Here is a 13,657-nt window from a genome sequence, read left to right on the forward strand (position 1 = left end):
CACCAGTCGCATACAATGCAAGTTATAAGATCCTGGGTTAGCGCCTATTGCGGCTTATCTGGACAGGTGTACGAAGGCGGTGATTTTGGAAGAACTTTGAACATCCTTATTAACTCTGTTGACATTTGTTACCATAAATGGTAAAATAATCACGGCGACAACAATAGGGCGTTTTTTCTTAGTCAGGGTTAGCTACAGGAGTACGAAACACAATGACGACACACAAGCACTACTGAAATTGAAAAGAGTCCCCAACTATTGTGAAACTAATTTTGAAGTGCACTGGAGCCTGCGATGAGTAAGTTCTCCCAATCATTTAGTGTGCTGTGTATTTTATTGTGATGAATATATTGCGTGCGGAATGCATACACAGACAAACTGAACAGTGGCTGACGAATGTACATTTGCTTTCCAGTTGTATTTAGCAAAGAAACGGAAGTGGTAGGATTTTATTGTTAGGACAGTTTTATATATGGACTCTGTACATGGACATCCTTGATTGAAGTTAGTTTCAAGAAGAGCAAGAATGGATGCTACGCTAAGTCTAGGAAGTGAGTAGTTTTGAAAGTATTATAATGCTAATAGTTGATCTCTTATTAATATATGTAACTCATTGACAACTTGTTGCAAATATGTTTATGTGTAATTGCTGTTTTATATTTTGTGGGGGAAATGAATGCATTCATTAAAGTTTGATGATTGTTAGAGTTGATTACCTTAAGGCTGAGCCCTGCATGAGGATTGTGGCCGGCAGCAGGGTACTATAGTTTGATAAGTCCATGAATGCTGGCAGTATTTACCAGGTATACTCCACTCCTAGTGCATGGACCAACATGTATGGTGTACAAGGTTATCCAGAAAAACATGGAAATTCCATTAATTGTAAATGTATTATGGTGAATTTCACAACTACTGTAAGAACAATGACATTTCTTCATTAATACTTCTTGATGTCCTCTCACTGTATAATTATTACATTTATAATAAAAACATGATACAGCTCTGTGTTTAAAAGGCTGACTGAAATGAAGCTGAATTTTTTGACCAAACTGTGTACTAAAATAAAATAAAATCAAAATAGATTTTTCAAACCTCTTGCTCAATACTGGTATATTTGTGATATGTGCTGTGCAGGAGGTGAGTTGGCTCAGTCGGTAAAGCGTCTGCCTGTCCTACCAATAATCCCGGGTTCGAATCTCACCCAGACGGAAGACTGAAGCCTGCATGTGTGTTAACGTGCCCCTCCCCTTGTTTCATAGACGCAGGCTTAAGTGGAAAACACTCCGTCCCTCGGAAAGGACGTTAAATGGAGGCCCCGTGTACCGTGTACAGTAGAGTCACCACCCTTGCACGTTAAGAACCCACTGCACTATTCGTATAAGAGTACCCCGGTATAGTGGTCCACCTGCACACCCCAATAAGGCCGAGTATATGGCATCTGCAAGAATCTTCAGTATTGAAGGAGGCAGAATATCTTGAAGAAGAAGAAAAGAATATGTTATTACATCACATGTCATTCTTTAATTGCATAGATCTGCATAAATTCATAACAGGCCCTACATATTTATTTACATGCATACCATCTGGCAACAGGGGGCCTGATGGTATACAATATAAATTTACCTGGGCTGATTTAATATTTTATTGTCAATAAAATTGTGAGGTACGTAGAACATATTCAGATGTTGCTCTTTTAATGGCCTTTTTAAAAGGCACAAAGTTCAAGAGCTGGTATATTTAATCATGATAAGTCTACTTCTTGTACTTGCATGTGAAACTGAAACTAACCATTTGTCAAAACTGACCAGGAAAAATGCATCCAAATTGTATTTGTGGCATCCCGGAAATAAATTTATTGAGATTCAGTCAGGAAATGCTACACTTTTAGATTTTGTCTGTTAAGAGGCTAAAGGGCTTTAACTCTGTGCAAAGTATATCATGAATAATGCCCTTCTAATACCAAACAGACAATTATGTACTTGAAAGACACACATTTTAATTGAACAATTCTAGGTCATATATATTTACACATGATGTACGTGTACATTGTAGGCCACATACATACTTTGGGTGTTATTTTATCCTAGAGAATATCTAAGTGTGCAATCATACTGGCCAAGTTGCAAGGTTGCTGGTTCCAAACAATAGGGACTTTTAGATTTGCGTGGACTGATACGTGTGACGTCCATTCAAGGCAGTGCATTAAAAGGACGTCTATCGTAGCAATCCCCATTGTCTTTGTGCGAATCTAAAAGTCCCTACTGTTGTGCTAAACAATAGCGTGGTAACCACACCAGTGCCCTACACTGAATTTGCCCTGCTCCAGCTAGGCCGTTGCTTGAATGATTTTGCTGTGAACCTTATGCACAGGCTCTTGTTGTTTAGAACCAGTAACCTGGACGATGAGCGAATATGACTTTAGCCCTTCGGTACTCTATCTACTGTATAGGGTTAGTACTTACAGTAAGTTTGTATTTGGTCCTGGGTGGAAAGTTGGTACCGGTATTTGCATTGTGAATTTACTCAGAAACTGACCACATATGGTAGCTATTTTACAGAAGCATGTATTGTATGTACAATCCTGTACATGTACATGTGTACATTTAAGGCTGGCGCTAATAGTATTACATGTAATTATAATTGTGATCTACATTTTAAGTCAGCCGTAGGAATGTATACATGTAGATCATAATAATGATGATGATAATGATTTCTATTTCTTGACATCCTTTTACAAAATGTTTACCGGGTATCCGAAACGGAGATGCTACAAGTGTATATATTTATATGGAAATCTGAACAAAATTATTCAGGTACCGGTAGTCAAAGGGTAGAAAAAGTTGATTAAGCTTTCTGTATTATTCCTTTACAATAAGAAGAATGTAAATTCTCCATTTTGTACTGTATTTTTAAAGGACCTGGCATAAAATAACTAGGTATACACATGGTATTACTGGCACATACGTGTAAATGTATAGCACTAATGGTAATTTTGATGGAGAATTGAAAACTTTAGTAAATTTGAGTGAAATATCTTCTTTAAAACCATGACTCCTAGTAATTATGATTAGACCCCCTTTTGTTATACCGGTAATCTCTATTTTGTACAACATATGATATATATGAGTTTGAATGTATTATATCAATGTAAGTATTAACAAATTTACAATGATTTAAGGCAAATGAGAATTTGCATGCATTGGCCCGATAATGAATTATTAACGATTCTTGAGGATTTCATATGGGCCGTTAAATAGGACTAAGTGGTTTCAGTTCAGCATAGCTTATGATGTGCCATCCTAATTTATAGGACTCAAAGATGTACATGTAAGTTATACCTCTCTCTTTGTACACCATGCTCATACCCATGGAATTTATAACTTGTAACATGTTCTTTGGGAGTTTAACTACATGTTTATGTATACATATTGGTATAGGGATCCGGATGAATGATTTTGTTGATAGGCTTTTCATATACCTTTTAATGATTGACCTAAATTCAACAAAGTGTTTTAAATGGAAGAACAGTAGTGACATACCAGATAGCGATTTATAAAATATAAAAAGTGTGTTTATACTGTGACATAATGCCTGACTACACATTAACTCTTTTGAACAGGGATTAGGATTTGAATTGTTAGAGTCTGTATTCAAGAGTCCTATGTTACAATTTTGAAATTTTGGGGTTCAGACTCCAGAGACTCCAGATTTAGATTTTTTAAACCATGTGTTTAGCCCTGCATAATAATGTATATGATTTTTAGAAGCTACAAAAATGGTATGATGTTTATTTTGTTCACTCAGTTCCTCTTAATGTTTACCAACTATCCTGAGTCCTGACACTTGGTATTTACATCTAATTGTATTCTATAAATAGAGAGAGCACTATTTCTATTTAAAAAATCATATTAAATTGTCAATACATTAATTTAAAATGTAAAAGTACAAAGAGATGTCAATGAAAACTATGATGAAGGAAGTGGTTTTGGAGAATTATTTTGTTTGTTCCTTATTTTCCACATCTGTTGAAGGCAACATAAAACTCTCTGCAGCCATTTACAAACTCTTTATTTTCACTGTTTATTCAGCTATTGTAAGCTTTTCATATTCTTTTAGTGGTATGTGGTTATAAAGCCTCAGTTACTTTGTTATTGTTTATCCAATATTAGTTTTGTTTTTATGCTTCCATTCAGATATTTACAGCTCAAATGTGTGATTTTTTAGGTGGCATTTCATGCTAAACAGTACCATTAAGCCTCAGATAATTGTTTATCTTTAACCAACATTATTTTGTTATGACACTTCTATTTCAGATATTTACTTCCTGTCATTAGATTGAGCAAAACAACAGATGGAACAATAATTTCACCAAACTATGACGTCTGTTTCGGAGGTATAAAGTGCAATCATTAGCAGCATTCTACTTGGAAATTGTAAAGGAAAAGAGATCAAGATGAATGGTAAGTTTAGGGAAATTACGATATGGATAGTCTTGCAACCGCAGACCTAAATATGACAGTGTTTGTGGTTTGAAAGGCTACACAGAGTCTATTCCATATGACTTCTCGATTCCATGTCCTTGATGGTTCGGACCTTATTTTTAACAAAAACAATTTTTTTGGTCATGAGAGTTTTATCTTGGAAGTTTGATGACCAATACCGGAGGTTTGGTAATTGCCATAAAGTCCAATGCCAGAGATGGGAAGTATGGAATATTAAATTATCTAGGAAAAATGGTGAAATAAAGTGGTAAGTTGATATGCAAATTGACTCCAAATATCATCTTACAACTCTATAAGTATCCTTCCCAAAATAAGACATGTCAAATACATTTTTAATCCGCTTGTAAAAGGTAATTTTTTAAAGTGTCCTTTTTGAGGGAGTTTACTCTTGTGCAATGTAAGCAGAAGGGAAGTCTGTCTATCAGACTAAAAAGTTAGGTCAAGCCACACCCCCTTATACCTTGTCACTGGAGGAGTGTCCAATTCCTGACAACGGGTGTCAGATTTCATCTTTACTTCTCATCCTCCCTGTCTCTCTCTCTCTCTCTCTTTCTCTTTCTCTCTCTCTCTCTCTCTCTCTCTTCCTCTGTCCCTCTGTCAATGTCTCTCACTGTTAGAGTAAGAATTCAGACTCATTTTATTATTTTCCACCATGAACCTTCCTTCTATACCATGGAATGGACCTACATCCATGATTTTACCCAAGCCCACCTCAGCTTGAACTCACATATCCCTGGTTTGACCAAAGTCAGAAAAGTTACACAACACACAAAGTTTTCTTATGAGTGACAAAGTGTTTGTGAGGTGAAACCCTAGAAAAATAAAGTAAAATTGCATCCTTCTCGTGATGAAAGACGCCCTCTCTCCCTGTGGCCAGAATCAAAAGAGTGTAACTCAGGAACTAGAACTATTTTGTAGATACACTGTACACTGCATAAAAGTATTTTATATAGATCTCTCCTACAACAAGTCTGTAGTGTTTTAATACATGCTTAAATATACAGAGATCATGTAAATTATCAGGAAAATTAAAGCACTGGCAAAAGTTGTCATGTTACTTTGCCAGATTTCAGGCTTTCCTAGGGTACAAAATACATGTAGCTCATTGATGATGATTTTTAAGCCCTCTCATGAATTCTATCCCTCTCATGAATTCTATCAGGCATCCATGTTTTATGTTTTATGTATGCAACTTAGTGTGATCAGAACTTACTTTGGACAGCCAAAAATGCATTTTAGGTGAACTTGTCATTTCCTGTCGTAACACAAAGACTAAAGAGGTCTGAAATGCGAGACTGTAAGAGATGATCCCAGGCTCAGAGTTGATAACCAGATTGAAAACACAGTCACACTCTCTACATCAGCATCATCTCTCTCCCTCCTTCTCACTGTGAGCTGCACTTATGACTTGACTTTACAAGTAACTGCCATACCAAGAGGGCTATAGACTGGGAGATACCACCAGTGAGGAACCGTCTGCATTGCTGTATGGTTCTCAATGTGGCTTTGATGTCTTGTGATTATAGGTTGAGGAAATTTAAGGATAATTCACAATTTGTTCTTGTTGTTGGTAAGTATATTGTCCCCTTTCTCTCCTCCTCATCCTCTGTCTCTTGTTCGTATTAGTACATTGCACTACTTTGTCACTATATCCAGTGTTGCAGTAGTAGTAGGACATTCCTCATTTGAGGTACACCTCAGAGATCGAGATCAGCCCTACGGCCTACTCTAAACCTGTTAGTGCAGGAATGGTGTATAAGCATATTTTATGTTGTTGGTATTGTGGTCTAGGTTTTTATAAGATTTTGGGGGAAATCCAAATTGTTTTGTCCCATACTCTGTACATGTACATAACTGACAACACCAAAGATATAACTGATCATTGTGTTAATTTAATAGCCCTTCTAGAGCACAGAACAGCCAAAATTTAAAACAAAATGTTGTCAATCAATTTATGTTCAGAGCTCTACAATACTTGGTAATGAGTCCACCATGCAGACTCAGTTAGACTGCAGCGTCCGCAAATTCACACATATTTATGTCGGTGTTATGCATGGCATCTTCAGTCTATAACGCGAACTGCGAGAATACACCCCCAAATTTGCAATCTAATTCTGTGCAAAAAGGTTCACTTGAAACTGCAGGCAATGTTAGATTAAATTATGATAATATACACCATTAAAAAAAGGCAGATTTGGGTTCTAGAATATGGACCATGAAATTCAATTTGTCGATTTTCAAGACTTTTTTCTAGACTCAGCTGCAAGAGCAGTGGCCATGTCCAACATATACCGTGTGAGTCAAAAAAAAGTTTACACCTAGAAAATTGCCAATTGTTTTAAAAATCATCTATGAACAGTAAATTGTTATACATCTTATGAAAGAGTGTTTTATCCCAAATCATTTGGTATCATTTTTGTGTGGTATGTATTAACGCTTGGAAGAACAAGAGGCATTGTTTGCGAGAGTGCAAAAATCGACTTGCGCCAAAGTGATGCCTACTGCATTTATTATGTTCGGATTAGCGGAGTGAGAGAATGAATTGAATGTATCAAATGAAATGCATTGCATGTGCTTTTTCCACAAGCAAAGTCACCACGCACACACACACACACATGCGCACAAATTGATTTTTTATATTTGATATGTGTGGCATGATTAATTTTGTTAGGGATGTTATTTGGATCTGCAAAAACCGATTTAACACCCAAATCCCAATTGTTATACGTATTTAAACATCACATAAGCTACTTTGGCGCGAGTCGATTTTTGCACTCTCGCAAACAATGCCGCCTTTTTATCCAAGCGTTAAAACATACATGTACCACACAAAAATGATACTAAATGATTTGGGATAAAACACTTTTTCATAAGATATATAATAATTTACTGTTCATACATGTAGATGATTTTTAAAATAATTAGCAGTTTTCTAGGTGTAAGCTTTTTTTTGACTCGCACTGTACATATTTACATGTAGATGTAAACAATGAACAAAAGTACAAAAACTAAGAGGGGAACACATAGAGATATAAGAGAGATAAAACTAAACTAATCGCACTCTGCTGACTGTGACAACAAGCTACTGAACCAGAACTTCCACAGGTCTGAGGTGAACTTTGTACTCCTTTGTAATGGGTTAACCAAAATTTCAACAATCATATTTTCTGAAGTGTCAATTCTCTACATAAACTTGAAAATTAGAATTCTTACAACAGCTTGACATGCAGGTATATTCACATCTAACATGCATGAAAGACCAAATACCTTGGAATTTCGCTTCCACACTCTCCAAGGTTCTCGACCAAAGCATTGATAATCATTTCCTTCATCTGTAGAAACTTCACTCTTTTCTCTTTTCTATTTTTCAATGACAATGCAATCTAAAGACTGAACAGTGATTTATGTTATTCAGAAGTACATCTACATGTACAAAGGTGATCCATGTGTGACATTGAGGGCCCTTGAGAGTGATTATATACCAGTTGAAATGGTTTTTATAGCCAGTTTTGAATAACAGTTGATGGTGCTTAAACTGTTGAGCATATCATTCACTGTTATTTGATCTAACCTAAATAGTGACTATTCATACAGTTTTCAAAATCAATTTCTACCAATAAAGGGTTAACACGTATAGGTACAGTAGTTTCAAACATGTAGGACCGTCAGTTTTTAAATTGTTCCCTTTTGCCCAAATGCTTGTGTTTTCAATATTTGATGAAAACAAAGTTAAAACAAACAACAACAAAAACGGATTACTAAACATTCTATATTTAGCACTATTAGCAAGCTTTTCTTTTTTCACGGTCGAAGAACTTCAATAATGTAAAGGGAAGTAGGAAACCCAAATGTTCTGCTCATAGTTTTAAAAGAGTTAAATAGGTCAGCACGCAAGGCCGAAAAACAGTGGGAGGTCAGTCATGAAATTGATTGTTATGACTAGCGAGAAAGAAAATATGAATTCCACAATCACCATTGAAATGTTAAATCAGTGCCCTCCAGGAGAACTCCATTTATTTATAAGCATTTTCCCATTAGTTTACAGTTTACGCTTGTCCCAAGCATGTTCACACAGATAAGAGCAAGCTCACATTTATAGGAACAGTATGATGCATCAAAATAAAAATATATATTGGGGTGAACTTGAATCTTGAGGTCCATACTGTTACTATTGCAAAGCTTCTTTAATCTATATTATAGTATTTTTTAAATATTTGTTTTGGTCAAAACTTCCATAGCATTTTTTTGCAAAGTATGAAATGAATTCCAGCACTTAATGTGTTAAGAATACTGGTATGTAAAGTTGTTTTTATTTAATCATTTTTAAATTTCCTCTAATTATACCTTTATCAAGAGAGAAGAAGCATTTCCACTACCTTGGTAAATGGTTTATTAATTAGGGCTATAGGGAATCTCTATCTCTAGGAGTTTTCACCCAAGTGTAAAGTGCTTTTGAAATGGGGATTCTCTCTCTCTCTATATAATAGCTATGTTTCCACTAGCTATGCCAGTGCATTGAGATAAATGTTTTGCTTTTTTTTTCGCTAGCAGAGGACATATCTCTCAGGAAGAGGGGGGGGGGGCTTAAAAAAAAGAACTACACTTTGCAATACTTACGGTCCAGCTGGGACAGAAGCGTGTTAACGTGTAGTGTATTTGTATATTTTTCAGATGTACATTGTAATTGTAACATTTTTTGTGAGGGACAGATCAAGAATTTTAAGTTTGGATGTACCGGTATGGCCGTGTCTCAATATTTTTCACAGCTCACTAAACTTAGAATAAGATTTAAAATCTTCATGAGAATAAGATCAGTATACTTGTAGTGTATACTGCATTCTATGAAAATTTAGGCCTGAGTTTAGGATAGTGAGAACACAGCTATAGTGATGATGTGTAGAGCCTTGTGGGAATTGTCCCATATTGTCTGGGACCTTAAAAACATAAACAAGATTTCATGTTTTTCAACCTGCTACTTCCGCTCACATTCCATGAGTCATGTGAAAGCATTTTCTTGTTATGACTGAATACCTTCAGGCATTAACAGGTTTAGCCAATAGAGTACCGAAGCTGTGACGTCATAAAAATCTATTTTTAGAATTTCCTAATTTTTTCTTCATTTTCCGAAAGAGCATCAAAAATAATGTCCAGTTATGTCCAAGAAACTACAGTGTTATTTGCTCTGGCTCGTAATGGTTAGGAGCCAGAGCAGATAACACTGAGTTCCCATAGGAAATATATTTATTCAGATGGTCATATCTCAGCCAATAACTAACACATTCAATTGTTTTTTTTTTAAATTTGGACATTTAATATTTTTATGCTCTTTCGGAAAATGAAGAAAAATATAAGAAATTCTAAAAATAGATTTTTGATGATGTCACAGTCACACTTCACCACGCTATGCGTGATCATGTTCAGTTCGGTGGAAAAACAGAAAATTGGAAAATATCATTCTCCTTGTTTCAAGGGGGTGGGGGGTATTCTCCATCAACTCCAGGACAAAATAAGTGGACTTTCTTTGTTTTTGTCTTCTATTTTGTTGAACTAAAATGTAATCAAGTATCTTAGGGGGGCATTTGCCCTCTACCCCGCCCCTCCCTCCATTTCAAATCCTTTAGCTCCCCCACATGTTAATAGTTGTTAATTCTAATGAACTATGATAATAAACAAACATTAATGAATTCACATATCAGCGTTCAAACCAGTGGAACATATTGGTGGCATTACACCATTCTCCATTTAATTATAGAAAACTGTGTTTGTTAAAGAAGCTTCATATTTACGACACCATAATGATAACAACACATGTTACTGTATAACCACTGTTAAGCAGGGGTATCGTGTATCTGTACATGAGAGAATTGTATTCTTTGTTTAGGGTATATTTGTTGTTTGAGGTTGTATACTCTGAGTCTTTGCATTCTTTTAATGATTGCATGATTATGTATGGTAAACGTGCAGGGCTCAAATTAATTTTTTGTCCACGAGGGCTCTTCCCCCCAAAAAAGAGCCCCTGTGAGAAGGCTCACGGGGGCTCTTTTAGTACTGACGGGGGCTCTTTTTTATACTAATATCAATTGAATTGGTACCTATGATACTCCTCAATTATTTGCTATTTCATCATTATCATTGCAATCAGCATTTTCCCTCTTACAAATTTACAAGCTACATAGCTGTTACTGGCCTGTGTATATAATAACACTGATCTTTATGATGTCTTTAACGTGACATATCTTCTTCTCCCCTTGCAAACGAGAAAGAAAACAAGGTCATTAAAAGGGATTAAGCGACAAATAATGATTGTGATTCAAATTGATGCGAATATTTATTTGAATAAGCACTGCTATTCACCCGAATCTTCTTTGTAAAAACAACTTTTACAAATCTCAGCCATGCTTTATACTGAGTTGAGACGTTCCATTCAATGTAAAATACTCATTAAAGAATACACTTCTCCTAATCTGAAAGTGATCTTACAACACAGTGGCAGATTTGCATGGCTGAGATTTGTAAAAGTCGTTTTAACAAAGAAGATTCTGGTGAAAAGCATTGCTTATTCAAAAAAAATCCTTGCATCAATTTGAATCACAATGATTATTTTTCGCATGATCCTTTTATTAAATAACCTTGTTTTCTTTTTTGTTTGCAGGGGGAGAAGAAGCTATGTCACGTTAAGAAATCATAAAAATCAGTGGTATTATGCGTATATACATTTATGATACCAGAACAAATGTTGATTATCAGAATGTCATTTTGGAATACCTCTATACAAATACCACATTGTCTTTAGCCCGTATCAGTATTAGTATGATCCAATATACCGTAAAGCTATTATTCTTCATTTAATTCAGTATAATGCTTTTCCTCAAAAATAGTTTTGCTATTTTTTTTTAAAATTGAGACGCTAAGAAATGGTTTCAAATTCATATTACACGAACCCTGCATGAACCATTGCAAAATGATGGTGGTTCTCTCTCTCTCTCTCTGTTTATTTTAATCATGCATTATCAACTACATAATAAAGCAGCAACCAGAAACTTAGGGTTATCTGAGATAGGTGAAAGTAAGAGTTAAAAAGAAAGTCATGCTAAAACGGCGCTTCACTTCCCCCCCCCCTCTGAAAAAAATAAAATAGAGTAGTCCTTCTCTCCAGCATCCCCCCCCCCCCCCCCCCCCCCCGCTTTAATATCACATTTTCACTTGGCAGCCCAAGGGGGCGCCGGGGGGCTGGGAGGAGGGGGTTAAACCCCCTAATCCTCCCCCCGTAGATCTGCCCATGTTACCATATTATTCCACGACATCTTGGTCTTCCTCTTCTTCTTAATAGGGACTTTTAGATTTGCGTGGACGTGCACTGGCAGTCACATGACTGTGACGTCCTTTTAAGCACTGGCACTGCCTTAAAAGGAGGTCACACGTAGCAGTCCACGTTCTCATCGTGCAAATCTAAAAGTCCCTAATATTGATTTACTGGTCGAGGTTCATTATTTGCTGGTCATTTGAAATCACCAGATTTCAGCGGGTTAACGCTTTCACAACGAAAAACTTCTTCATGACCATGTTTCTGCCCTTTCGTAATTCGCGATCGCCTCCAGCTCGAGCAGACATTGCGCGGCAGCGTGCACACATACCGCTACTAACGGCGCAGTAGGCCTATAACCACTGCTGACGGCGGCACTGCGAGCTGAATAGGCCTATACTCATAAAAACGAGAAATCTTGCACGCTAATCTAAGTTCAATTTCATTGGTTTAAGGTTTAAAAATTGAAACTCAATATTATGTTAAAGTTATAACAGAAAAGATAATCTTTATTTTATAATTCCACGGGGGCGATTTTTAATTTTGCAATCGCCCCCGTGAGCAACCTGACGGGGGCGATTATGTAGCTCACGGGGGCGAATCGCCCACCGCCCCCGTGTATTTTGAGCGCTGTAAACGTGCCTATTCAGGAAACTACATGAACCAGTTTTTCAAGGCCAACTTACCTACATGTAGAGATCTATTTAGGCCAATGAAAATGAACAAGAGCCATGCTATAGCTGATACATGTAGTTTGGGGGATTTTGAAAATTTGTGAAAATTTATGATAAGTGTTGGGTCCTATACCTAACAATTTCAGATTGTTCATCTGGAGAAAATGTCTGCTCTTTACAGTTTGTAAATTGTAAAGATTGTATCAATGTGTGCAACTTGAGTTTGTTTTGTTCAAATTTTATATGATTATAGATTTAGTGAATGTGCAGACCAAACAATGTGAAATCTAATAGATGCACATATTTCTTCAGTATTATAATAAAGGACATTTATTTTGTGGTTTAAAAACAAACTTTAATCCATCTTCTGAATGTCTTAGTACGTAAGCTTTAATTAGGCCCCTGTAGCTAACACAGATTTACTGGAGGGTATGAAGCATGAAATTGAAAATGAAATTGATTCATTTACTGGCTGCATATCATTTATTCCCCCTGGTGTCTGTATATATGCACCCTACCAAGATCAAAACTTATTGAACATGTTCCCTGAGGGTTAAAACTTATTGAACAAGTTCCCCAGGGTTTCCAAAACCCAAGAATATCCTCTCATGTAATGAACCTGTTCCATAATGCATTTGATGACATGCTGTGAGTGAAATGTCAGAAACAGTAGCGACGTTCCCACAAAAGTCCATAAACTTTAAGTTTAGCTCGTGGCTTCAAATTTGATAATTGTAGTTAAGGACCATGCACTCTTGGTTTCAAAACATTAAGTTTACCGTACTTGAAGTTAGTAGCCTAATTAAACCACAAGCAATGTTGTGGTTAATACAATTACTATGAGCATCCAGCTGGAATCCTAACTCCAATTAGCTACCGTATATGTGCTGTGTGGATGCACTTGACTTCAATGTTTCGCCAGCCTGTAATTATGATTGCTTGCCCAGCTCTCTGTTTAAAGTTTTGAACCGTTGTTTGAAAACTTATGAATCCTGGGCAGCGTTTCATGAGATGGTCATACAAGTATACAAGTTCTTCGACAACCCATTGAAATGCATGCACTACTTTTAGCACGTATTTCTATAGGATTTCTGTAAACTTGTACTTAAGACGGATTAGTGAAACGATGCCCTGGACGTTAGTAGGTTATATGCTACCAAAATCAAGGTTTAACACTG

General features: G+C 36.3%; 1 protein-coding gene across 3 annotated transcripts in view; it reads left to right on the top strand.

The window, feature by feature from the left end:
• Positions 1-13,657, top strand: part of LOC115924773 (acidic repeat-containing protein-like) — a 21,979-nt gene continuing 8,322 nt past the window's right edge. The window contains exons 1-2 of one of the 3 annotated variants that reach the window (XM_030987600.1): positions 1-298; positions 4,314-4,460. In XM_030987600.1, the coding sequence (XP_030843460.1) occupies positions 4,454-4,460 (7 nt within the window). In that variant the 5' untranslated portion in view covers positions 1-298; positions 4,314-4,453. Of the gene's footprint in view, positions 299-319; positions 552-4,313; positions 4,461-5,541; positions 6,073-13,657 lie in introns of those variants that run through there. The other 2 variants (XM_030987594.1, XM_030987590.1) reach the window with 2 other exon arrangements.

The sequence above is a fragment of the Strongylocentrotus purpuratus genome, unplaced genomic scaffold (assembly GCF_000002235.5).
Source record: "Strongylocentrotus purpuratus isolate Spur 01 unplaced genomic scaffold, Spur_5.0 spur5_contig_839, whole genome shotgun sequence".
In the NCBI taxonomy this organism is placed as follows: domain Eukaryota; kingdom Metazoa; phylum Echinodermata; class Echinoidea; order Camarodonta; family Strongylocentrotidae; genus Strongylocentrotus; species Strongylocentrotus purpuratus.